At 40.3% G+C, this 27,132-nt stretch overlaps 2 protein-coding genes and 1 non-coding gene across 5 annotated transcripts in view; all 3 read right to left on the bottom strand.

The window, feature by feature from the left end:
• The window catches only part of pcnt (pericentrin), a 31,779-nt gene extending 20,542 nt beyond the window's left edge, over nt 1–11,237 (bottom strand). For all 3 annotated transcript variants that reach the window (XM_029494552.1, XM_029494554.1, XM_029494553.1), the window contains exons 1-18: nt 11,063–11,237; nt 10,110–10,139; nt 7,673–7,849; nt 7,063–7,206; nt 6,337–6,486; nt 5,289–6,220; nt 4,796–5,143; nt 3,908–4,292; nt 3,388–3,792; nt 3,058–3,276; nt 2,555–2,650; nt 2,262–2,405; nt 1,707–1,836; nt 1,416–1,495; nt 1,031–1,307; nt 781–881; nt 464–575; nt 91–217 (exon numbers count right to left, since the gene is read on the bottom strand). In XM_029494552.1, the coding sequence (XP_029350412.1) occupies nt 91–217; nt 464–575; nt 781–881; nt 1,031–1,307; nt 1,416–1,495; nt 1,707–1,836; nt 2,262–2,405; nt 2,555–2,650; nt 3,058–3,276; nt 3,388–3,792; nt 3,908–4,292; nt 4,796–5,143; nt 5,289–6,220; nt 6,337–6,486; nt 7,063–7,206; nt 7,673–7,849; nt 10,110–10,139; nt 11,063–11,110 (3,905 nt within the window). In that variant the 5' untranslated portion in view covers nt 11,111–11,237. The remainder of the gene's footprint in view (nt 1–90; nt 218–463; nt 576–780; nt 882–1,030; nt 1,308–1,415; nt 1,496–1,706; nt 1,837–2,261; nt 2,406–2,554; nt 2,651–3,057; nt 3,277–3,387; nt 3,793–3,907; nt 4,293–4,795; nt 5,144–5,288; nt 6,221–6,336; nt 6,487–7,062; nt 7,207–7,672; nt 7,850–10,109; nt 10,140–11,062) is intronic.
• An 875-nt stretch (nt 11,238–12,112) lies between these two features.
• Nucleotides 12,113–12,185, bottom strand: trnak-uuu (transfer RNA lysine (anticodon UUU)). Its single transcript has one exon. It is a non-coding gene; the product is annotated as a tRNA-Lys (tRNA).
• Nucleotides 12,186–12,803: 618 nt separating this feature from the next.
• atg9a (ATG9 autophagy related 9 homolog A (S. cerevisiae)) lies at nt 12,804–21,371 on the bottom strand. Its single transcript, XM_029494564.1, has 20 exons — nt 21,207–21,371; nt 20,854–20,909; nt 19,881–20,023; nt 19,742–19,785; nt 19,565–19,629; nt 19,289–19,438; nt 18,977–19,118; nt 18,707–18,847; nt 18,465–18,585; nt 18,187–18,362; nt 17,980–18,102; nt 17,519–17,706; nt 16,645–16,798; nt 16,364–16,543; nt 16,049–16,261; nt 15,679–15,911; nt 15,380–15,497; nt 15,021–15,291; nt 14,510–14,655; nt 12,804–14,414 (listed from the first exon to the last, which is right to left on the bottom strand). Exons 3-20 carry the CDS (start codon nt 19,981–19,983, stop codon nt 14,406–14,408), a joined length of 2,577 nt encoding a protein of 858 aa, XP_029350424.1. The 5' UTR covers nt 19,984–20,023; nt 20,854–20,909; nt 21,207–21,371; the 3' UTR covers nt 12,804–14,405.
• Nucleotides 21,372–27,132: the final 5,761 nt, after the last annotated feature.

The following is a 27,132-nucleotide window of genomic DNA, read 5'->3' as shown; positions in this document are numbered from 1 at the left end:
TGAATCTGTTTTTATTTCAAGCAGAAGCCAATGTAGGCTAAAGACTTCAGTTAGAAGAAAAATGCATAAAGAGTTTGTGTGCACACATACCTCCTCAGGCTTTCCAGCTCAGCCTCATTCTGCTCTTTGATTGCTTGTTTTTGTTCCTTGAATTCTGTCTTTAAGCGTTCAATGTCATCAACGCGAGATGAGCGAGCTAACAGCTGTTCCTTTAGCTCTGTTAGATAATGTAGACAAAGACAAAAGCACACAATAGATAGTCATACACAAATGCACCTGATATTTAAGAGTAAAGTTGTTCAGGTTTTCCTTTTCTCTGTGCATTGATACATCAAATTCAACACCCATGGTTAAGTACCATGTTTTCAATACCATATCCATGGAAGCTTTAAATATATTTAGTGTATTTAATTTACTTCATTAGATAAAAACAAAATTATTAAGAAAAATTCATTAACCTCACCTCCCAACTCTTGGCGACTTGCCCTCATGCTTTCAATTTGGGTCCACAGCTGACCTGCTTCCTGTTCTGAGCTCTTTTTTAGCAAAGTCTTCTCCTCCTGCAGGCACAAAACCTATTTGACACAAAGGAAATAGTTAAGAAACAAAACTGTATTGGATTTAGAGATGGAGATTTATATTTCTATTGTTTTATAGACGTACTAACAAAACGAGTGGAACAAAAAGTAACAAAGATCCATTCGTTAACACAAAGGTCTGTAAAGCAAACTGAGAAATAAATGACTTCACAAAATGTGTAATGTGTACTAGTGAACTTGCCTCTTTCTGCAGTTGCTTTTCCTTCTCCTCTAGGTGTAGTATTTGATGTTCTTTCTCCTGCAGCACTGTCTTATGACTAGAAACCAACTCTTCAAGTGAGCCTGTTAGGTATTCACAAGACCAGCAGCACAGCATTGATCATTTTTATGATTCAGAACAGTGATGCATAAATATTCTCAAGTAAACAACTTTGTTCCCCATTACTAAAGTTTAGAGGATTCCATAGCCTTAATGGAAGGATGCAACTCACAAGCAGCAGCATTTCTGTCAGTCCAGGCTTGTTTCAGCTGCTCCTCTAGTTTTTGGTTCTCCTCCTCACTGGAGATCTGGAGTTCCTCCAGCCTGGCTCGTGACTCCTTAAGCTCTGACTGGGCTTCATATAAAGTTTTGTTAATTTTGGCAAGGGAGGCTTTGGTACTGGCGAGTTCTGTCTGTGTGGCAACAAGGCAGTTCTGTTTTTCCATGAGAGATGTGTGGAGATTTGACTGGGCAGTCTCAGCCTCCTTCTCCCACTGTGACTTTAGAGCCTAAAAGAGAAATGGAGAGGGGAATAAAGAGCATCTGAATAGAGCTGAAAGACTTGAAAATATGTAATAAAACTCATAAAATTGTAAAAGTAGAATTTTCAATATTACCTGCATTTCTTTGGCCCGCATTTCCTCCATGGTGGCTCTCTCCTGAGCAAAACAAGTCTCATAGTTCCTCTTCAACTCAGCTGAATGTGGATGCAGATGGACACAATAATGAGTTCACTTTTGTCCAAGAATTGAAGGTAATGTCTGTGAATGTGCTCTTCCTTCCACAAAAAGGAAGCTCGGAATGAATAAGGGTGACTCACCCATGATGCGCACATTGAGTGCACCCAAAGGCAAACATGAAAAAGAACATCAGCTGAACAACTCAAAAGCACTCTAGTCAGAACTCACCAATGTTTTCTTGGTGCTGCTGATGCAATCTCTCCAGCTGCCCCTGGTTTACCTGGGAGGGCTCCAGCTGAGACATGTGAGTGCTGGTCAGACTTACACGCAAGGCTTCAAGCTCAAGGGATTTTTGGGCCTGAAATAAAGGAAAGCATAGGGCATAGTTTGTGTCAGTCTAACAGTGAATGTATGTTGTGTAGAAAGGTGAGATGTGTGTTATATACTTTGAGCATTTAGGAATTGTTGGTCTCTATAAATAATTTCATTGTGCTGATCTAGACCTGCTCTAGTCAGAAGGTGCCTTGCGTCCATAAACAAAATTGACTTTACTACCTCACTTGTAAATAACTGGAGGACAATAAAAGCAAATTTGCCAAAATACACAAGTAATAATGCCTCCAAAAACTATAAAAATTCATTGACTATAAAATGGTTATGTAAGAAAGGGGGGAAAAAAATGTAAGGAGACAGAATTGTTAGAATAGATACATCATTGTGCTACCACGTGTATGCGCGCGTGCATGTATACATATACACGTGCACATACACACACACACACACCTGTGCCTGCTCCAGTTCAGCCTGGTGGGCAGTCTCCATGCTCTCTCTGAGCTCCAGGGACAACTGTGTCTTCAGTTGACTAAGCTCCTTGCTGTGTTGGACAGTCAACTCTGACACCACCCTGTCATGTTCACGTTCAGTCACCTGGGGGAGATGAAGTAGAATAAGAGACATGAGAGGCCGGGCAGAGAGGAAAAATAGAGAAAATATAATGTGCATAAAATCTAGGTAACTAATAATGAAGTCTAAATACATTTTTTAAAGATAATAAAATGAAAACTCCAGTCTAATACCTGTTTGATTAAGCTGATCTGTCTCTTTTGCTCCTCCTCTAAACTGGTCTGCTGCTTTTGAAGCTCTGTCTCAAGGCGTCTGTTCAAGTCAGAAATCTACGCAACAAAGATATCAAAAGAAACATATCAAAACAAGGCCCACAAAACATATCAAACATAAAGAAATTAACTCAACTGCAAAGCTGTAAAATAACTATTTGTTGATGTTGCTGAAAAATACTAGAGGTCAGTGCCGCAACTTATAGTAAAGAAATAAATAAAAAAGAAAAGATAAAAACTGACCACTGACAGAATTTGTTTATTAAATACCTAAATATGTGTAGGTGATGCATAATATATCATATATAAAAACAAACAATTATGTAGAAAATGTGAGTCAGTCTCATAGAAAAAAATATGGTTCCAGGGATTAAAAAAAAACAACAAAAAAAAAAACCAAAACATTAGAATATTTTCATAGACATGCTAAAACTGATCATTTGTTTGCAGTTTTTAAATCCCACCTCTTGTTGATATTTCTCCATTAGGTTTTTTATCTCCTGTTGTTGAGATGTCTTGAGGCTCTCTCTCAGCTCCTCCTCAGCCAGCACCTGCTTCGCCATGAGAGCTTTAAGCTCCTCTTCCCTCTCCCTCCTCTGCTCCTCCATAAGATGTCTCACATTGAGGAGCTCTTTATCCTTTTCTTGCTGCTCCTCTTCCCATTTCTCCCTCTGTTCAGCAAACTGTAAAAATTTTGTATGTAATATTATCATCAAGACAAAAGTAATTCAAACACATTTGCTTTGATGAATTTGAACAAAAGTTCAAATTGGCTACACATCATTCCATCTCACCTCCTCATCCTTGGCCTTTAGCAGGTTCTCAATATGTTCAAGCTCATCCTCTAAAACTTGTTCCATCTTTTTAATATGCTCGTCCATCTCATCCTCTTTTCTCTTATACTTCTCCCTCTCATGCGCTGCTTGGACTTGGGCCTCCTCAAGGTTCGCCACATTTTGTTTCAAGCACAGGATCTGAGATTCTAGTTCAATCTTTTCAGTTTCAACACTATGCAGACCTTTGTAGGTTTGTTTCAACTCTTTCTGCAGTTGGTCAGACTCTGTTTGGACATTCACAACTTGTGTTCGTGTTGCTTCAAGCTCCACTAACGTTTCATCCAACTCAATAGTTCTTAACAAGGCAGCGTTAAGCTTTTGTTTTGTCTCCTCTAACTGTGACATGAGAATGTCACAGTGGGCCTTGGGAGAGAAAGAAAGACAAAATATGTCCTTATATTTCCAGCCATCCATATCAACTTGTTTTAAAGAAAAAATTATTGTTGATAACAGAAACATATTTTTTGTATTGTTATACCTGTAGTGTTTGTAGCTGGTTGTCATCTCGGTGTTCTGGGGCCTGTCTGGCAGAATCTGTACTCTGCTTTATCTCCTGCAGAGACAATACCAAAGGCTCCTGCAGTATTTGATGAGACTGGAGTGCCGCCTCCTTCTCCTGCTCCTTCATGAGCTCCCCTGCAAGTTTATCTTCCTCTGATTGAAAGCTATTAGGGACAAGCAGCAGCGTTTCAGCGACTTCCTCTCCCATCTCTTTTTCTCTGTCTTCCATAAAGGCACTGAGCTTGTTCATCCGGTTGTCTTGTTCATGGGTTTTCAAGTTTATCTCCTCCTCAACATGCCTCCTCTTCTCCTTTTCAAGTTCCCAGAGAGCTTGTCTGAGCTCCTCTGTAACTTGAGCCCACCTGAAAACGCAAAAGGTTTGAAATGCAAAGCTGATCAAAAAAGGACAAGTATATAATTTTGTATAAAATAAATACATTTATTACTTAGCCCTGTCAAAAAAAATTTTGTCCCCGCAAATGTTCACTTTGTTATTGTATATGTAATGCATTCCCAACATTAGTTTGTCATTTCAATAACTTTTTTTTTTAAACAAATAACTATAACTATCAGCAACAGGGACAGTTATGTTTGCATGCATTAAATATAAAGGGTTAGGGTTAGGGTTAGGGTTAGCTCCACAGGTAATCCAAACCACGTAAAGAGCAGTTTCAATGTATTTTCAAAAAGTGGCAATGTGATTTATTGCGAGATGGGAAAAGTAAGGAAAAATGTTGGAATCAAAAATTTGAACTCAGAATTTCAGTTGGCAAAGGTATGAGCAAGAACGGGATATAATAACTGTAGAATACAATAATAAAATAGACAGTTAATCAAATAATCACGCCTTAATCAAATTTCTTACCTGCTTCTGGCCTCTTCTAGTTCTTCTGCACTTCTGGTGACTTCCTCTCTTAACACATTCAAGTCCCTGTCCTTCAGGGCCAGTTCTTCACGGAGCTCTCCACATTGCTGATTCAGCAGTTCTTTTTCCAGGTCTGTCTCTTCAAACTGCTGCTCTGACAGTTTACTCATCTCCAGATCTCTAGAAGATGAGTTTGGATGCCATTGAGATAGAAGATTGGAATCATCAGCCCCGGGAATGTAGAACTGTGGGCTGGAGCCATTATGGAGGTTGTCGTTTTCGTCAAAGTGGCGGTTTGAAATTGACAACAAGGGCTCATCTCCCAGCACTTCACTGTTCAGCTCAAAACTAATGAGAGAGAGAGACAGAAAAAAAATTGGGGTTTCGGGTTAGGGTCAACAAATTATGAATCATACTGAAATAAGAGACATGCAGGATGAAAGCAAAATCTGTAGCACACATATGGACCAATTAGAGCCTATAATCCTCTAACCTGTGGTCTGCAGAAATATCCAGCTGACTGCTGTGTTCAAGGCTTTCATTTACCAGTGAACACTGAGACTGTGCAAGGGGAGCTGAGGACAAGTATCTTTCCATCATAATGTCCCCAGGTATTGATACATTCATGTCCAGATCAGGCCCACTTTCCAGATTGGCCTCTTCTATGCAAGTACTTTGATCACAACTAAAGCCAGCTTTTGTTTTGTTCTGTAAATCCTTGGAAGCTTTGAGTCCCATAACTTCTTCCTCTCTAAACTTCAGTTCTTTTTCTCTTTCCTCCAACACCTGTTTGACTCTCTCAACCTCATTCCTATGCTCCTCTTTAAGCCGCTTTATCTCCTCTTCCTGCATCCGTCTTTCGTCCTCAAGGCTCTGGAGATGAAGGGCAGAGGTGGCCATCTCTTCACTAAATCTCCTTTCTGCATCTTCTTCCTCCTGAAGTTTTTTCCTCAGCTCAACAACTTCCCTGTTCAGTTTCTCCTTCTCCTCTTTGTACTGCTGCATCTCTAGGCACTGGGACTGGACTTGGCATAGCTGGTTCTGAAGCTCTTGCAGCTGGGTTTCCCTTTGTTTTCGTTCCTCTTCCCAGCTTTTCTTCTCTTCCTCCAGTAAAGAAAGCACATGTTGGTGTTTCTCCATCTCCTCCACAAGCTCAGCACATATGCGTTGGCTGTTCTCCCTTTCTTCTTCCAACTCAGCTCTCAGTTTGTGGAGAATACTGTCAGTGTCAGAGTCACTGTCACACCCAAAGACTTCAGCACTTGAACGAGAGGCAGATATTCTACTTCCTGATTCCTCTGATGGTGTCCCCTTATGACTGAGGTCTGCTTCTTGGCAGCAGTGGCCATGATGGACCTTCGGTTGGTAAGTGTTAAGGACTTCAAGCCCAGACTGACTTTTGATGCGCAGAAACTCTGCACTAGTCTGTGTGAAAGACAATCCAGAGAACATCAAGCTTTAGTTGCTTTACATATACACTGTGATGTGTAGGCACCAATAAGTCTGACATTCCACCAGTTTTAGCTTTGACTGGCACTAACCTGTTGGAGCTGCCTCTGTAATGCCTGAATCTGTCTAGCAAGTGACTGGGCTTCCATTTGCACCTGGTCTCTGCTGGTCAGGGCTTCTTGCAAGTTGGAGCTGAGCTTGGCAATTATCTCATTACGCTTCTCCACAGCCTGTTGTAACTGCTGCAAGTAGAAATGATGGGTCAATTTAACATGAATAAGGGCATGCACACTTCCTGAACCTGAACTTCAGTGCACATTGAGTATGCAAAGCAATTCAAACCCATTTGCTGTAATGGAAATAAATTATAGCAAACAAAAGCAATACCAATATGAATAGAAAATAAGACCAACTTTTTGTGTTTAAAACAAAAACAACAACAACAAAAAAAAAAAACAAAAAACAAAACAAAATACTGTGCTTCTAAAGCTGAATTCAATGTGACAATACTCAATCCTAGATTATGACAAAACACACCCAAATACTTTTCAACATGGTATGTAAACAGGAACATGGATTTATAAGAGGAGTTTAAGGACTTGGCCCCCACTGTGTAAATATAGACACAAATGTTTAGTTTTGCTAGTTTTATTTAGTCATACATAAACTCAGTGGAGGCTTTAACAGCACCTCTTGTAACTACGATTATTAGTTTTTCGCCATCATAAAAATAGTGCTTTAATCAGAAATGTACATTATATCCCTAAATGCAAAAATGTAATACCCAATGTAAATGTTAAATATGTGACTTTATATACCTTGAGTTGTTCTTTTCCAGTTAGTGCAACCAACTCCTCATCTTCCAACTCTTTCACTGGGGATGGGATTTGCTCCAGGGTGGGGGGCTGATCCTTCTGTCGCTGGTTCTGCTGAACCTTTGATTTCTCTGGCTTTTGGATATCCTAAAGATTTAAATATTTTGATTAATGTGATTTTAAATCATTTGACTAATGTAAAAATGTCAGAATAGTCCACACATAACAAATATGCATAGTGTTCAGCTAGTATTGTGAATGAACTTTCCCTTGAAAAATGCAGTACAACAGTGCCACAGTTAATCCTGGCCAGGTTGCCATGACAACCTGCCCGACAGGCAACATGATGTTTAGTGACCCATTTCTCTAATGTATGTTTAACAAACAGGGGGCATGGACTGCATGTTAACACATACAGTGGGCTAACAAAATTAGGCAAATTGTGGGGGTCAGGTGATGTGATCCATGAGGAGTCATGTGCAAAGCAATAGTGTGTGACAAAGCTAAACTAAATCTCAAGTTTATGTTCCTCAAAAGCCAGATTTCTTCAGTTTGCCTCCAGCAACACTATTTTTGATTTTAACTTATAATCTCTGTGCAATCAATGATGTACCTCATTGTTGGTCTTGCTGTTCAGCTTCGTGTCATTGGTTGATGGAGGTGCTGGTTCTACGTGGCAATCTTGCGTCGAGCTGTCATTCTGCGTGACATTCTGGCCCTTCCTCTTCTGCGTCTTTTTCTTCGCCCCCGCACTGACGTTTTTCTCCCGTTTCTGTCTGTAGCTAGCAAGCTGCGCAGGAAGGACAGTGAAAGGTAGATGGATACATAGGTCAGGACCACTGAACACCACCACACTATCAGCATGGTGGAGTTCAGGGGTCAAAGTTGGAAGAGAACTTAAGTCCAGATTTATATCTTCATTTGAAAAAAGGAATAATCAAATCATCAATCTAAAATCATTAAGCAAAATATAAAAATCAGCATTTATGTTAATGATAGTCCCCAGTGTAGAAACAACAAAAATTTAAAGTCCTTATTTTGATGAGTCAGAGTCGTGCAGGAAAAAAGAGTGGCCGATGAAGAAAGAAGAAATCCCAAACTCACACCCAAAATAGTGTAGACCATAACCTGCCAAGTTCAGAATGAGGTGTGACACTAGATAAGCTCAAATCTCCAGATAGTAATTCCGAGCCCATGAGAAATACAGATTTTAGAGACACATATTGGGCAACCTCTCAGCAGACCAGAAAGAGAGCAAGGTTAAAGAAATTAAGAAATCCATCTCAGTCACTCTGCTTCTAGGAAAATCAAAATCAGAGCAAAGCAGACTGATTGTCTGGCTCTCTGAAATCATAAAAGGCCAAAAATCTAAGTCTGAGAAGTTCATTCAGAGTGAAAAACATCCCCAATCAAGACAGGATATTGAGCTTGAATTCCAGAGACACCGATATGGTACAAATCCACCTCAGGCCGTTTCTCTTTGTAACACACTCCTCCTCTTTTTATCGCTGTCTCTCTCTCTCAGTCTGTCTCCCTCTTCTTTAAGCAGCTTAAATCAGATTACAGCAGTTCACATTGTGACAGAGACCCACATCAAGCCTCCATCAATTAATGACAGTCAGTCAGCAACTGCCTTTCTTGCTGATGCTCAGACCTGTCAATTCTTCCTCATCAGGTCAGCTGCTCTAGTATCCAGTTGAAGATCTTACAGTCTGTAGGCAACAGCACATTTGACCCAGCCTTTCATCCTGAAGCCCAGTGCCACAGCAAACATGCAGAGCAGAGGGCTCCACAAACTCTGGAGAGTGGATGGCATGCGTCTAGGCAAAGGAAAGAGGGTGGAGACTAGGAGATGTACTCTCATGGAGAGGAGGAGACAAAGCTCTGTGTGTAGCAAGCAGCATGAGAGTGTGCACGCTCAATCCCATTTGAGATTACATGTCCTCAGGACTGCTACTTGTTGCTTTGTGTGATGATTCACATACATTGCATGACAATGGGTGTGCGTGTGTATTTGCTCATGCTACATGTTACATAGCTGGTCAGAAAACCCACATTGAATTGAATACATTGGTTTTACTTTGTCCTCCCACTTAGTGCTGTGCAATACATCCATTCTAACACCTTCCTCATTTGACTCCTGAAACCAGGTTAAAGTTTTTTCTTTTTAAACACTCATTCCCTCAGCTCCACCATAATTAAGTCTTTTCCCAATTCACACTAATCATCTGCTTTCTTACTCAACTAAAACCCCCATCCTTTGCGTCCTTCCATCACCCTATACACCACCTCCGCCTGCCACGACACACGTCACATCTTCAAAAGACATCAGCCAGATGATGTGTGTATAGCTCAAGGCTTTTTCCACAGCAATGATGGTCTGACTAAGCAGCACACTAGATATAACTGTGGCCAAATCAGATGCCACTGGACTGAATCCTGCCATTGTGTTCTGAACAATGTTACCACTAAGGAGGCACCACAGTAGTCATTCAGCTGTGTCTTCTGGGAGAAGATTTTTTTGCTTACATTTGTGCTTGTCTTTATGCAAGTTTGATCCAGACATGTCACGTTTCCATTATTACAGAGAAACCAGAGCTTTTTGATGCACCAAACACAGTGAAGGCAACTGACAATCCTTTATTACCATGGCAACACCATTCATGCAACTTCCAAGCGCACCACAGCTAACCTGACCAAATCTCCTGGGCTCACTGCACCACCTGATGGTCGCAAATCAGCATAACAGTGTATGGAAGGTGTGCAGCAACTGTATATTAGACTTTCAAGTAAAAATGTCAATGCAGATTTACTTTGCGGTTCAGACAAGTGAAAATTTGTGTCCTGCATCCAGTATCCTTCTATAAAGAGCGTGGCCTTACAAGCTTGAAAGCAATTATATAATATTGCAGAGAAGGAGAAATGGGCCAGAGTGACCATGCAATAGAAATAAGAGTGCCGACAGGGTGAAATGACAGTGTTGGCAAACCAGTGTCTCATGTCAAAGTCTAATATCACTGCCAACCACCAGTTTATAAAAATATACTTACCGACTGGTTTTGTGGCATGTTGGAGGATTTCTGTTACAAGGAACATTACTGCTTCAGTTGAGGTATTTATAATTTTTTTTGCCATCGTAAATCATAATAATACATCTTTTTATACGCCAAATATTCATGTAACAGTAAAGCAATATCTACTGAGTACTCAAGTAGTATTGATCAACACAAACATGTTGACAGGCTCATGGCTGTTATGAGTCAGTCACGAGAAGCTCTCTTGTCTTTTGATGGTGACCTACTTTTCAACCTTGCTTTTAGACAATGAGGCATGGTGACCCATTTAGGATAATTCTTGATTATTGATGACCGTCTTGTGGTTTTACAGAAATCAGTTCTTTAAAATTTTACTGTGATGTATCAGTACATTATGCGTTCCTTCAAATGTATAACTAAAAGGAGTATAACTATCGTTTCAATGATCTGACAAAGCCATAATCCCGTTGAACTTGTAGATCTCTTTTGCCATTACCTATAAAACATTTATGTGTTAGTGAAAGTTAGGGGCTGTCTGTTCTGAAACTAAATACCAGAGAGGGGTGCAGGCAGAGAGGTGGAAACATGTGCCATTATTCTATTAAAAAAGTACTCCCAACAGATATACCATGGGCTGCACCTGCTCTGAGCCAGAAAGCGGGGAGCATTTTAAACAGATGCATGCTTCTTTCCCAGCTGGACTGATCGGGGTGAATGTTATTGTTATCGTTAGCTTCTGTGCAACCTCAGCTAATGTTCAACCCGCCACATGTGCGCGGCAAAATTGAACTGAGCTGTGCGTGTCCGCCATGTGGCGGCTACTTAGCATCCAAGCAACTGCGAAAAATAAATCAGGCACGGAGAAATGTGAAGGTGGGTGTAACTGGCGGTGGACAAACGCAAAGCTACGACAAAAGAGTTGGCTAACTGGTAGCATTCCGTATTAGCGTTGTATGGGAGCAACAGACCTTAGCTCTGCCTGCTTCTAGTTTCCTCCGACGTTCATCGTCGTCCATGTCTTGGTTTAGAAAAAGGCATTCGAGGTTTAGGGCAGAGGTGCCGGTTCAACTGACGAACACAACTTCTACAATAAGTTTGCTCAAACTAAATCTTCGAGCTATCTTAGAAACAACTGTCAATAGATAATATTCAATATGGCCGCCAAGACGTTTCAACTCCGCCCTTATCGTGTTTTCCTGAGCGAAAGGACGAATCACACCGACCCGGTCCGCGTCTTTAACCAATGACGTTTGTCTCAGTTATAGCTGTTCCTCCGTCGATTCGGGCCACCCGGGATCGGATTGACGACTGCTTTGGCCAATCGGGTTTGGAAAACACAAAACAAGCCCCGTTCACTTCAGTTTTAAAGCGAATTCACGCCGTCCACCACTTGCTGAGAGGTTTCCATGGTAACAGAGCTCCGTCTAAAAGTGGGATCGTGTGCACGAATACTAAATACTGAACGAGTCCATTTATCAAGCTTATTATGAACAACGAGCAGAGAACAGGAAAAACACACAGCCATATTTCCCCTCTTACAACAGTTTTATTTTACATGCTCCCTGCTTTTCAAAGTAACAATAATTAGCAATAATAATAATAATAATAATAAACGTATTAGCACCTAAAAACATATTATTGATGAAGTTCTTTTTACATATGAGTCAGAGCAGGACAAGAAATCTTTATTTATTTATATATTGCTCCTTCCTTACCTAGAGAGATGAAGACAATGAAAAATTAATACAGGAGGAAAAACAGGAAACTCTTGAGAGCTCTTTTCATTTATCCAATGTCTTCCTTATTACCATTTTCTCTTCTCACTGCGTCCGTTCCCACAGGAGCTCATGAGTTCATGCTCCATTATGAATGAGAATCTGTGCAACAAATATACAATGACTCAACCAAAACAGCACGCTAACTTAGATATCTCCTTACAGTTGGTGTAACAGTTGGCATGCGGCTTTAGCTGCTCAAATCAAAGACGCACACTTTAATACGAAGGAGGAAAAGTTAACCGCCCGAACAGGGACTTGAACCCTGGACCCTCAGATTAAAAGTCTGATGCTCTACCGACTGAGCTATCCGGGCTCTGACGGCAAAGTCCATGCAACATATTTTAACACAAAAAGAGAAATCAAGTGGTCATAGTGTGTTTTTTAATGGCAGTCTCGCCACAGCATGTTGTCTGGAAGGTTTGGCTACTGTAATGCCTTTTTACGGCAATTATTACTTTAGAAATAGACTTTTAACCCCTTTTGTAAAAAAGAAAAAAACATCAACGTCATAGATTCTGCCAGCAATCACAACCAACACGGCCATGAGCTTCAGCTAGAACTAAAAATTTGACTTTGTATTAAATATTCTCTGTGTAGGAATGGCTGATTCGCTCGCGACTCATAAAATAAGGTCTTCGGATCTGAGTCTCTCGTCCACTTGTCACATGACCGCTGTGTATTCTCAGTGTAGGCGCGACTGATTCGTTCACGACTCAAATGTGCGGGTCTTCGGGTCCTGAGTCTCTGATTCACTCATGGCTGCTGCGCAGGCTGTAGAAATGAGTGATTCGTTCACGATAGAGATAATTTCAGGCCTTTCGTTCATTTACATTGGTTACAGCAGTAACCAAAGAACCATAGAAAAACCCCACCATCACTGAGGGGGTATTTCTTCACAAATCACCGGTGTAAATAAAAGCAATAACTGTAGTCCATTTATCATTTGTCTTTAATGGATGAAATTACACCTGTACAAAATGGTATTTTACAGGATCTATAAAACAAACAAACACAGCAACTATCTAAATTTACTCCACCGGATCACTGAATCCATGGCCAGATTATCAGTCCAGCAGTGAGACATCCCTACCCAGATACATACCCTTAATTCCCAACTGTCAATCATGGCACATATCTTTTGATAAATAAAACAATTAGAAAATATATTTATATATGAAACATACAAATAATCAGTGTTAAATGTCAACCTCTGCATTAGCAAATTTTAAAGTGCATAATTCTTATTTTAAAGAACTGAGGCTTATTGACGGGGGAACAGTGAAGTCATGCTGCGATGAAGCCAGAAGTGGAGAATGGTCAATAATTTTGCTGTGGGGTGATCTAATTACTACTCTTTAGATGAAGGGATGGCATTCATGCACTTACGTTTAGGGGCTCCTTGTATGGCACGAAAAGTCAATATTACATGCTTAACGGCCTTGTTTGTCAGTCTGTTAAAAAATAATAAAGTCACGATAAAAATCTGGATGAAATCAGATTAAAATGCCTTTGCATACCCTGGTTATACATAACAGACTGACCTTAAACTGTGTTAAAGTGATGTATTTTGTATTCTGTTTGACTGACCTGATAACATCGATTTGCAAAGTGCATATATGCATGCAACACTGGGCTTCTTTATACAATCTGTCTTTAAAATTAACGTCTATCCAACATTTTATAAAATTCAATTGCATTTTAACTTGAATCAGGTCAAGGGAAAAGAAAAAAAAAAAAACAAAACGCCAATGAGTAAAATATGCAACTGAAAAATGTCAGGTAAATTTTGTACTGTTGAAGAACATGGTTTTTTCCAAGTGGTAGAATGCAAGCTTAAACACAGAGCACGGAGCACAGAGCGGGATGCATCCCTGCCTTCTACTGGCACACGAATAGACAGACACAATGAAAGTCTGTCTTCCTAACAACTTTCTGAGCAAACTTTGGCAAATGCCATCATTGTTATAGAGACAAAATACATTCTCAAATTTCACTTCCAACACAATCAGATTGTAAAAGGAGCACAGTTTGAATTATTGTGATCATACTTTGGTCAAATTGTTTGCAACTTTTCTGTCGCAGCCGTGCTAAGTGCTCACAATTTATTTTACATCACAGAAACACATGCACTTTCATTTAGTAATCTTTAGACATAAAAAAGAGAAGTGTAAACTGACATTTATTATTGATGGCTATTATTAATGGCTATTGGACAGAAATGGATCCTGTTGATCCTCTTCTGATATGCAGATATAGAGATTTATCCCATTTGCTTGTTTAGACACATAAGAGGTCATTTGCTATGTTGTGTATGTCATAAACTCACTGTGTCTTAATGTCCAATGGCAAGCTCATCTAACTTTGTCCAGATGGTTTTACTACTTGAATATTTGTGGATCATGGTACAGCTATCACACTTCCATCTTCATCTGATGATCTTGTAGAAGGGTTGGGTCAAGGCTGATGATGTGTATTCGTGATATTTGTCTATAGAAGGTGATGTAGGATGCTGACACCTATTCAGATTACTTGATTATGTAACCTAGAATGGGAGAATAAGACAACAAAAATGTCAGTTTAATTGCAGTGGACGCAGGCAAGTGAACGCCACCCCTGTCAGAGAAAAGCTGAATTCACCTTGTGGATGTGAGGAGGCATTTCATCCTCTGAGCCCTCTTCTGGTAACGGGTCATGCTGTCGTGGTGCTGCTTGATCCTCCTCTGCCCATCCACCCATGGGCACACGGGCTGAACGTAATACCTTCCACCCTGCACCAAAAGAGTCTGAAAAGCAGACAGTGTGGTTGAAAAGTGTCAGCAATTAACACGCACCTGCTTCGGTGTCCTCCTGGTGGAACTACAAATATATGAAACACTGAAAGCCCTGTACCTAGGTAGATATGAGAGATTTCAGAAACTCAGTTCCTCACTTTTACACAACACTTGAGAATGTTTTCTCATTGTATTCTCATTCATATGAAATAATAGTGCTGCATTTTGTCCACAATCTTTTTGACAATAAAAGAAAAGTAAAGAAATTTAAAAAGAGATAATACCAAATTATGATATGCAATATATAAAAAGAAAGTGACGGTCACGCTGTACAAAGCATAATTAAATAACCTTGTGAAACATGGAGTTTACCATACCTGTGGTGGGTCCACTTTGATGGTGACGGCCACTGCCTTGTGACGATGCCCCCTCGTGGCTGACAGTGGGATTGCAGGTGGCTGATGCTGAAGTAGGAATGGCACTGGGACTGGGAACTGTGGTGGGGAAAGTATGTGACCGAGGGAAATTTCTAGAATGAAGATTGGGATGGCTTCTCACTTCATCGGGAATGCTATCACTGCTCTCATCACTCTCCTGTCTGTGCCAGGTGTGACGTGATACATCACCACGCGACTGCTGCTTATGAAGCTACAAAACAACGACATGAGGACATTTTGCATGAGAAGATTTGTAATGTTTTTATTACAACAAGGCCACCTCTCACATATACACTTACCTCATGCATGTAAAGTGCATGGATGCTCATCTCAGTGGAGGCATACTCTGAAAGGACCAAACTGGTGAGTTGACCCTCCCATGCACTGCTTCCTGAGCTCACAGTTCGGGCATCAGTCCTGCAGGAGGACACAGCCATCAATGTGGGGAAATGTAGGAAGGTCCGGAGATACAAAAATTAAATATAAAAAATAAGAATGGTCGTGAATGTTTGTAACTTAGTGAATAGTCAGTGTTAGCCAGGAAGATGCGGCCAGAAAAGGAACTGAGTTTAGGCATATTTCAGGAGTATTTCCTCACCCAGAGCCTGCCATTGCCTTGCTCATGGCTGAAGTGTGGCCAACAGTCCTGTGAGCTGCACTGAAACTACCTCTCAAGTGCAGACTGCTGCTGATTGGGGAAAGTGAGCGGAAGGCAGATGCCCCATCAGTTATGCCAGCCGCTGCATTATTGGTGAAAGAGCTGTCCCTGCCAAAATGGACAGAGCCCAGTGTAGATGGACCTGCTAAGAGGTTTGCAATGAGGCTTCTTGGCTGTGAGAGAAAGCGATTAAGAGCGGAAGAGAAAGCGTAGGAAAGAAGAGAAAATCCAATTTTACTTCTGCAAATCTATGGAATTTAAACTTTGGACCACTGTGCAGCTGAGCACCACTGATGGCTTGTCTCTGTACCTCAGACTCTGACAGTGAGAGTGGATGAGTGTCTGAAGGAACCCCTGTGGCCTCTCTGTGAACCCTCTCTTTCAACTGGTGGATGAAATGTGTTGTCTCCTGTGGAGGCTGCCATTGAGGGTTGGTAATGGCAAAGTGCATTAGAGACAGCTCCGTCTTTCCATCCTCTGCCTGTTGGTAGATTGAGGCCTCTGTCTTCCCCTCCGACATCCACTAAAGAGAGAGAGAGAACAAAGTCAAATCAGAGGCACGTAACACTCGCTTCATAAGACACACATGACCCTATTTCAATGCCAACACATGAGGGTCACCCACTGCAGGATGTCCATGCTGCCTGATATCCATCTGGGCAAAGGAGCAGGTGTCTCCAACTCCAACAACCTCAACTGTGAAGTTCCTGAAAAAATCAATGATCTCCAGAGACTTTCTCCTCAGGCAGAAGATGAGGATGATTGGAGTTACCACTGGACTAAGCAGCTCCTCTAAAATAAACACCTGCACACAATTGTGGGGAAAAAAAATAAAATATAGTCAGATAACAGGCAAGGGTTGAAGTTATTTTCCATTTCCCAGTCCAGTTCAGTGTTTATACTCACTGCTTTGTACTGGAAGAGCTGTGAGAACTGGTCACGGGTCTCATATCTATGTGCATTGCCCTGCCAATGGTCGGGCATGTAGTGGATATGAGCCAGAATAACCCGCAGCAGCTGCTCAGGACAAAACACCATGTGCTTATCAGGAATAAATGACCTGTGGAAGGAGAAATTGTGATGTTTTCAAGTGAAAGATATTAACATTAGGATGTCACTGTCCTCACCAAAAAGAGTCCTAGATAAGATATTTTAGTGTCTAATTCTAGACAAATGTTTGACTGTCTCAAATGGTGAAAAATACAAAACAAAATTAAACAAGTAAAACTTGTGGTGTAGAAAGTAGATATTGTAGTGTTTCGCAATATTTTACATTTTGTGGTTAATGCAGATTTCAAGTTATCAGCAGCTACTTAGGAAATCCTCTTATATTCCTCAATTATACCGCAGAGTAAGCTGCCCAAGAGCATTAAAGAGATTATACCTCTGGGTATCTTTAAAAGTGCTAGACGGAAATACTTTTATTTTCTAGTTGAAGATTTGTGGGTTTTATTAACCTGCGTTTTTGCAATTTACTATCGATGTCAAAATGATGAAGATTATCCATTTCAGACAGAACTATAGAACTAGTGATACATTTTAGTTAATTACACAGATAGACTTATTAGCTGTGAGAGGCTGTAATTCTTCCTCCTGCCTTCCTTCCCCACTCTATTGGATCATAATAGCAATAAGCCTTTGGGTAATGTTGTGTTATTCCTGACTTAAATGATTCCTCAGCAAGTTGAGAAAAACCTTTGTTTAAATAAAATCATTTAATTAGTTGCACACATTGAGATAAATACAACTGACAGATTAGCTGGGTAACACTAAACCTTACCTGCAGACTGTGATACACACTCCCAGCAGTGTGATTGATGAGAGTACGTGTTCCACCGCAAGAACATCTTCATCATAGATAGTCAGAGCAATAAGAACGGCCAGAAGAGATCCAGCAAAAAATGCCACATTTTTGGCAACCACTGTCAGCAGTGGTGACAGGAAACAGTTCATATACTTGGATGCAGCCTGAATGAAATGAGAAGAAGAATAAAGGGAAAGGAGGAGAAAAAAGAGAAATCAGTGTTTACTATCAATGCCATAAATGACAAGAAGCACCAAAATAATGAAGAGCATGATATGTAAACAAAATTATTCAAGTGCTATAACACGTTCTACCCTGTAGATATATGGACACATTCTTCAGATTTGTTTAAAGAAAAGAATGCCGTGCAATAAAATTTTGCAGTCTTACACATTGATAATAAACAACTTGCAAGCATGAACCCTGCTTGTACTAACTTTGTAGCCTTTGCTGAGGCGTGACATGAGCTCATGGTCCAGCTCATTGAAGTGACGCAAGTAACAGCGACCATAGAGAGACCAGCATCTCGCTCCCAGCGAGCCAGGCTCTCGTTTGATCACCTAGATACCAGACAAACACACATACAAGCTATTATCTAGAGCACTTAATGAAAGAATTTGTATCTGCCTCTCTGAAGCAATTACCTCAGTATAACTGAAGAAAGCATAGAGGATCTGCCACACCAAAATGACTGGACATAACAGCAGATTGGCAATGCCAATCCACAGGATACGGGATGCTAGCCTGTCGGCCAGCTCAAGCCTGTTACCTCCTCTCTTATATTCGGGCTTTAGACTCCACTCATTCTCAAACAGAGAGCCTACAGAGAAACAAAACATACAAAACAAGGGATATGAAAATAAGACACAAGTTGACCAAAACAGGACACAATAAAAATTATTCAGTGTGAATATTCACACACCTGGCCCCCAAAAGAAGATGAGTTCAAAGTTGTACTTGAGACCCCGAGTGTAGAACACACACTCCCCAAGAACAGGAAGTCGAAATCGCACAGGAAGAAGTGATTTGTTCACCATGGCAACCTCAAAAGGTAGAGGAAGAAAGCTTTGGTTTCTGGGTCATTATGTTTGCAAGTAGCTGTCTTAGACATGCATTGTTATGCACCAAACAGTGTTATTAACATTTGATCACATATGATCACACCATGTAGTTTTTAAACCGGAGGATGCGATGATAAATGTCAAGCTCTGTTAGTTCCTTTTTGTGGATGCAGATCTGGTGTTCTTTCTGGATCTCCACTATCCTGGCCTGAACCTCCTGCCATGTTGCATAGGGCAGCTCTGACTGAAAGGAAAGAGCACAGTGAAGGTTAGAGGGTCCAGCGTGTTGTCATCTGAGACTGCAATTAATGTTACTCGATACTTTTTGTATACAGTGTCTTGAGAACAAATCATGAAACACTGTCTGTCTTACCATGGTCATCTTGAGGGCGTTGATATAGAAGGACCTGATTTCCCAGTAACAGCAGACATTGTAGATGAACTTCACCAGCCGGTGCAGCCAAAACACTCCAGAAATCATCAGCACAAAGATCACAAATGCATTGTCTTGAATACTAGAAGAAAAAATGTAAAATTTTATCATTCAACATATTCAAAACTCCTGAGGTCAGTTTGGGCATATAAGTAATAGCTTTATCAGCAAATACAGTAGTACACAGAAAAAAAAAAAGATTCTAACATCAGACGATGTTTGAATAATTATTATAAACAATGTCATACCCACCAAGCACTGCAGACATTCACTGGGAGGAAGGCATCAGGTAAGGTGACTTTAGATGAATCAGTGTGATTTACAAGCTTGTTGGCAAAGAGGATGTCGTAATCTACACAGTTAGCTAGGAAGACCGTGAATCCGACAACAAACAGCAATTGACTGCACAGAAAAAGTAACAAGAAAGACAGAAAGAGGGAAGATAGGAAGAAAATACACATATAAGGCATCTTAAACTAGATATAAATCTGCCTGAAAAGCATAATTTATGATGTGGAGGATACATACACTAGCTCAAAGATCTCTCCCAGCAGCATACATGTGAATCCATTCTTCTGATGAAGATTATAGACGTAAGAAATGTTAAGGACTACTATAAATATAATTATTCTATGCACTTAGGTATCTTTCTTTCCCTAACTTTGAAAGACAAGGAATATATGCAAAAACCATTTAGAAGGATATTCTTTGAAAAAACAGGTCCAGGTTTTCTATGTGGTGCCATTGAGCTGCGAGAGATGCATTGTAAATAAATGGTGTTGTTAGGCATTAATGTGTATATATTTATCATCTGTGTATGTGTGTGTGTTTGTTTGTGTCATACATTTGGCTCCTTCAGCTACATGCATAAGCAGGTTCTCCTCTCCAGGTGGAGAGTCGCTGTAGGACACCTCCAGACGCTGGTACTCTGTATCAAAGTGTGCCATAGCTTCTGTTTCACCAACTAGCAAAACCTATTGCTACAGACTAGAGAGCAGGGAAAAGCAGGGTTTGGTGAGGGGAAAATAAGAATGCAGATCATTTCATTTTCATCCAATTATCGAAGCTGGCATCTCAGGAAAAGGCGGGTACATGCTGGAGAGGTTGCCAGTTTATCACAAGGCTAGCATGTAAAGACACACATTAGGGCAATTTTTGCCTAAGCATGGGACTGTGTGATGGAAGGAGATTTGAGCTCCTGTTCTGATCTTGGTATATTATTTCTTCTTGTCATATTGACTACTTTGTTTGATCCTTCTGGGACAGCAGAGGTCAGGATCAGTGCCAACAGATGGATGCTTGCTGAAAAAGGTATACATAACACATAACTGGGAAAACGTATGCAAAAAGGTAAATTTAGATGCTATGTAGTGAGAATATGAAACTTATGAGCATAAACCAAATGGGACACTGGGAGGTTTATAGTTCTGTCTACATAATTAAAACTGTTTACTATAGCATGTATATTTATTCTAAACTATATTTCTTCCTGACAGGATATTGCAGTTCTTCACTCAGATATGTAGACATTAGTACTAACAGGAAGTCCAGCAGAGGCTGCAAGGATTCAATGCTTATTTCATTGAGATACCCACTACCATCAACAATACAAAAGCACTAAGAAGAAGTGATGTATGAAGAAAATTACAGGCAGGATATTTCTCAAGAACACACATTATTTACTGTGCTTAGAAGTTTTTACACAATTCTCAATTTTAGCATTTAGTTGACAGAAACCAAAGGTCAGACTGAGCTCTTCTAACTATGTCAAAGTAAGATTATGATCTGACTGATGGCAGCTAAAGAGAGATCCTTACCTCCATTGCAGTGCAGTACGTCTTGTCCAGCTCTGGTTGTTACTCAACATTACGAGCTGTGGGGGAAAAAACAACAACAACACAAGACTAAAAAGGAAGAAGGCAGATCTCCTTTAAATCTGTCGTTTACAGACGACAACAGACTGCAGGCTGCTGTTTCTCTGCCAACGTGCAGCGCAGCTAAAGGCTAAATTCGCCCAAAATGTCAGAAATGACTGACTTCTGGTGGTTATGTTGCTAACCAGCAGTGAAACAACTGATTCAGGTGTTGTTGTTGTCGCTGTCTGACAGCACAGGCCTGCCCCTCTTTCTCTCCCTTTAAGAAAAAAACGCTGGCTCAAAAATGTTGTTACCTTGTGTTGGGTTCCTCTGGCTCCGCGTGTCAGATTTCAACTGTGAGATTTTGGATGTTTCCATCCGATAATCGTTTCGTTTTTGTTTTTGGTTTTTTTTTTTTTGTTTTTTGTTTTTTGTTTTTTTTAAGCACAAACCAGTTTCATTTTCGAAACAGCTAGCAGTGTGGTTTGAACCTTGGCTGAGTGACAAGAACGCCACCCAATCAGAAGGCGAGATTCCCGACTGTAAGGTCGACAGCCAATCAGAATCATCAGGAGGCGGTCCTTATGACTCGTTTCGTCAGTAACACGCCCTGTATGACCCTCCATGATGGACTTACCATTTACTTTGGTTTGTTAAATGAAATGGGCATCTACTACCACCGCCTGGCCGTTTTTGCTAGTAATAAAAGCCTGTCAGATGCTGCTACATATGGAGTTTACTTATATATTCCATGTTGTTGCACAGCTTTTACTTCGCAAATTCTTTTGAATGGACCTTCTCAGTGAAGGATCTTCTTATGTATCATATAGTACACTGACTGAGTGTCATCCCAGTATATAGCCTGCTCTCCATGTCTCCCTGAACAATGGGAACTTTTAATTTCACTAGGTAATACATTTCACCAGCAATAAAAAAAATGCATTACAGTCTCTATTCAAAATTCTGTAAATTAGATTGTAAGAGGCCAACAACTATTTTTTAAACAAAGATGTGGGGGAGCAAATGTGCCCAGAACAGAGAAACGATATCACACTCCCTCTATATGTGTATTTTTTTATACAGTCACAAACTTTGTTTAGGTGTTTCTGTCAATTGGATTTTGATGAACATACAGTAGAAAAAGCATGGGAGCTGACTCTACTGTACAATATGATGCTTTGCAAAAATAAGCACACCTTCTGTTGCTCTCTGCTGTGATGAATATTCATATATGATTGTTAAGCCCCTGGAGTGACAGCTGGGCTTTTGTCAACTGTGTCGCTACATTAGTTACACTGTTGACAATAATTAAGTTGTGTCTGTCAGCGTGTGTGTAAAAGTGTGTGTTCACTGGTGAATTTTGTGATGATGATTTCATCAAGAGAAGTGCATTAATGGGAATTAATACATAATTTCACACACATGCACGGGTGTAATCAGGAACACTGAGACACCACAGAAGCACATGCACGCAGATGCTCACAAATAACACTGAATGTCATTACAATTCACAATTTGACAGTCCTTTGGTGTTTTTCCCCGGCTACGTGTATCTGTTTGTGTGTGTCTGTGTATGTGTTGATCAGAGCTTTAAAAAAAAGGGCAGGAGTGCCTTGAGTCAAGGGGGAGTCTGTGTAATCTAGTTATTATAGTGATCTGGGTAATTTAATCTGTTCTGATTAGGATTAAGCATCATTCAATTTAATCCAGTAGAAAAAAATCTGTCACAACGAAGCTCACTGATAAACACCAAACACTAAGTGGAATTTTGAAATAATGTACTGGATAATGTGACGGTTTCTTACCACAAACCTACACCTATTGATCAAGAATATTCCAAGTGTTGCGTTTAATGTAGTTTTAGGTTAGGGCTAAAATTGCAGATATTGCACATGATCAAAACATCTTTTGTTGATACAATGGGTGAAAGCAATGTCTCGTATTGATTATTTTTTAAGTTTAGAGAGGAGGTCCTTACATGTATCACTGCCATAAAGATAAATGAAGATGAGGTAGCTCATTCACTAAGGTAGTGAACTACAAATTGCAGAATTGTAAGATGTAACGTGTGTGTGTGTGTGTATGTGCTTATCTATAAGCATGTGTGCCCTGCTGCAGGCTGTAGCTGGCTGATTAAATTACTCCACTGTCTCTCGGGAATTAGGGGGTTGCATTGACAGCTAATTTGCTCCAAAGACATGCTGTCATGCTGCCATACAACCCATGGGTGGTGCTGGGTGGTGCTGGGTGGTGCTGGGTTAGCTGGGGTGGAGTGGGGCGTGGCAGGTGGGGTTGCTCTGCTCAGTGGTCTGGGTGGGGGGGGGGGGACCAGGGAAACAGGATGAAGTCATGTCTCAGGAACAACTTAATTAGATGTCCCCTCCTGTGTGCACCCACATAAAGCCAACACAGCAGGTATGAAATGGACACACATGAGGCCCCTCACATCACACTGCCAAGCCTCCTCTTCCTCTCCCTGCTGGCTCCCCCTGGGCAGTTTTCCCACAGCCACAACTGCCCCTCTTCTTTTACTGCAGGCCAGGGGGGAAATTTAATAGCTGCCTCCGTTGCTATCATTGTTATTGATGGATAGCTTTACATATTGTCAATTTAATTTGCTCTTTTTCATAATTCAGTAAGATATTTGATTAGATCTTTAAAAAAAAATTAAATAATCCTGCTTCAGCACCTTCTCTACACCGTAAACCCAGATTCTGTTTTTATGGTCATTCGTTGTTCTTTTGTCTTCATGTGTGTACTAAATCACATTAGTTGACTGCATCATTCGGCTGAAATTTACGGTGCAATAACTGCAGATGTTTGTGTATGGAGGCCGAATTTCAACTCTGGAAAGTGTCATCGTAAGTCTTGCCGAGTGTTTTGGAAAAAAGCTAACTGCGGGTCTCGGACAGCATCGTTACAGCCAGCGGAGTGGTGAGTGTCCAGTGCCACTTCTGTGGCGCAGATAGCTTTTCTGTGCTGGTTATTTTCGAAACACCGGGCCGGTGGGTGGCAACAGGTTAGCTTAACGCTAACGCTAGCTTAAGTGTGATAGCATGCTAACGTGTTTGTGTCGGCTAGTGGTTTCCATGGTAACTCCGAGACGCTAGCTACGCCAGCGTTAGCATGTTTATTTACATGAGCTCACGGCTAACATGGATGTTTTAAAACGTTATTTTGGATTCACTTCAAGTCATATTACTGTTTTATGTGATGCTTTACAGAACAAAAACTCCAGGGGCTTTAGAAAGAACAATATCTGGCTTGTATAAAAACCTGGTTTCCCAGCTAAAAGCTTGTGTTTAAATCCTTTTCCGTCGGTCAAAAACCCACTAACACCCGCTAATCGCCTACATTTAATCTCCTCTTTTTCTGTCGAAGTTTTGGTTTCTTTCCTCTGAGACACCCTAAAAAAAACAAACAAGCAAAAAACACCCAAAGACAAACTATTTTTAGCGGACTCCACCTTAAATCCTTTTTAGGACTTAATATGTGCGTTGATTTTGGTGTAAAATGATACTGCAAACAGGTGAAGATGTGAAAAAGTCCTAAATACAGCACATTATTGCTATTGTGTTCAATAACAGACAAAGGCACAAAGTAAATGGCTGAGATCAATTTCCTGTCTGTGTTTAATATATATATTTCTACCTCCATCTTCCCATGTAGTAGAAAGTATAAAGATAAAAAGATGAATCACACCTGAGGAACAAAACAATCTTTCCACCACATGGTGGTAAACGCTTATATTAAAGCACAGCCCTGTCATAGAGCCATCACAGGTGAAGAGGAGGGGAGGTCAAATAGTCATTCATAATTGGCTGACATAGCACTGTTAGCCTAATAGGTTTTCTAAAACAGTCCTCAGCTGTGGTGCTGCATAGCAGCAATGATTAGTAATCTTCTACAGTCACCTTTGATTCGTCTTCCTTCTCAGAAATGGGATTTCATTCTGAGTCGGACCCTAACACTGTGTGTGTCTGTGTGCGTGTGTGTGTGTGTGTGTGTGTGTGTGTGTGTGTGTGTGTGTGTGTGTGTGTGTATGTGTTGCATGAGTCATACAGATCGCGTGATATCATATATACCGCCATCTGAGAGTGTGTGTTCTGTATGCATTAGAAATGAACTCATGAATCAGTGCGATGGTCACCTGGGAGTGAGCAGGTTGTATGAATCATCCCCACACATGCACAACAGTGGCTCTAATTCCTTTAAATTTAAATGTCCCACTTAACGCTTTGTAACATGGACGCGTGTTTTCATTTTACAATAATGTTTGTCATTTTAACAAATAATCCGTCTTTTAGGTTTTGTTTTTGCACAGGAATAGTCTCTTCTCTGTTTCCCTTATCTCAACTCTGATTGCGAGTAGTATTGCTTTGACCTTACAATTGAATTTAACTCTACTTGTCTGAAGTATTCAGTTTGTAGGATATCCATGTTGGACTGTTGGAGAGGTTATCGAAGGAGGTGATATGAAAACAAACAAAAATCTGAGCCTACTTCTCTGTGTTCAGTGGTTTATTTTGAATTTGATTGTCAGTATATCTGAGTGACTAATGTTAAAATGTTACTGCTGTGGACAGGAGTGTTTGCCCTCCACTATGCCTGACCTTTAATAGTGAGGAGTAATTCAAAGTGAATCAAATTAGAGCAGCTAAGTAACCTCAACTGCTCAATATTGCATTTCCTCAAGAGTGTGTTTGTGTATGTGTGGATGTCTGATTGCATGCCATACTATAATGTAGATTAATGAAAATGATGGTTTAATAAACCTTCTGTAATAATGGCCTCTTTTTGTCACCTCAAATGAGTGACTTTGTAGATTTATAGCCGAATGTGTAATGATATTATATTTTGTATAACACTGATGAAGGATATTAGACATAAGTGGTGATTATTTTAAGCATGGAACAAGGACATGACTCTTAAAGAAACTTCAAGGTGGTGTCTTAATGTGGCTGGATTACTTTTACTACTTTTTAAAAATAGATTTCACTAAAAACATTGTAGCAAAAGGAACTAAACATCTTTGTCTCACTGGAACCCCTTACAAGGCATAGTTGAGTATCAAGTTTGACCCTCAGGCCTTATTCTGCCGACCACATTTTACCAGCAGAACATTACAAAGTAAGGTTGATGATCAATCATGAAGTTTCACGGTGAGTTTATCTGCACCTCTTTGATTCAGCGTATCCTCAGCCATAAACAGATGTGTCTAGACTGAGGGAGTCAGGTCACAAGAGAACAGTGGCCCAAAGAGAGAGAGAGGGGGTAATAAATGAGGAGAGATTTATGGATCCTCAGGTTGTTAAACTGATTTGCTGTGACACTCAGAGTGACACCTATCGTGCATGCCACATATGATGTGTGGACATACATACACTCACTCACTAGTGAGTTAAAATGAATGCACTCACTACTGAGTTTTATATATATATATATATATATATATATATATATATATAGCCTCTTACTGCAGACATCAGTAAGTGGAGAGGGTCACATCAAGGAGAAATGGAAGGACACAGCCACGTTCAGATGAGTGAGCAGAGTTCTTCGCCTGACTTGCAGCAGGGAACAAGATATATCCCACACTTCACCACTTTGGGTCACTCAGTCCTGGTGTTGTCATGGTAATCAGAATTTAATATCCCAGATTTTCTCCTGTCTATGTATTTAAATCTCTGTGTTGCTTTCCACGCACGTGTTTACGTACACATGTGCATGCTAGATCAATGGCCTTTAGCTGGGTAACTGTTAACAGCAGCAACCTCTCCAACTGCTATTTGACTAACTGGAACTCAATGGAAATCTGTAGTGACAACATTATTGACTATCATGCAAATCCACATCAAAAATATATTCAGAGCATTTGTTTTATGCACCCTGGATTACCAGTTAGGAGAGGTTGAGTGAAAACAGTGTGAATGATAATTGGAAGGTTAGTTGGTGCACATGATATTCAGTCTACAGATAAGATTTTCTTATTGATTGTTTAGATTAAGTCTGAAGTCTGAATATATTTAGTTAACAATGATATAAAACTGAGAAAAGGAAAGGAAGTCCACATATATGAGAGTGTGCAGCGAAAGAATTTTGCCTGGTAAAGACAATTATCAATTATTAACCTGGAAATTATTTTCTGTTTATTGACTAATTAATTGATCAGCTACCAACTTACACCTTACTGGCTCTGGAAGTACATCTTGAATAGAAAATAAAATGCAGTGTCATTCA

The sequence above is a fragment of the Echeneis naucrates genome, chromosome 22 (genome assembly GCF_900963305.1).
Source record: "Echeneis naucrates chromosome 22, fEcheNa1.1, whole genome shotgun sequence".
Taxonomy (NCBI): Eukaryota; Metazoa; Chordata; class Actinopteri; order Carangiformes; family Echeneidae; genus Echeneis; species Echeneis naucrates.
Note: the sequence above shows the minus strand (reverse complement) of the source record. Positions and strands in the feature narration are given on the sequence as shown.

What these genes read in the sequence shown, in the direction of transcription:
- atg9a (XM_029494564.1), bottom strand. Translation starts at nt 19,983, where the DNA reads ATGGCACACTTTGATACAGAGTACCAGCGTCTGGAGGTGTCCTACAGC. An exon ending in GGAGAGATCTTTGAGCTAGT is followed by an intron (nt 19,439 to 19,564) that starts GTATGTATCCTC and finishes TTTTCTGTGCAG; the next exon opens with TCAATTGCTGTTTGTTGTCG. An exon ending in AAGGCAATGGCAGGCTCTGG is followed by an intron (nt 15,498 to 15,678) that starts GTGAGGAAATAC and finishes GTCCTCCTGCAG; the next exon opens with GACTGATGCCCGAACTGTGA.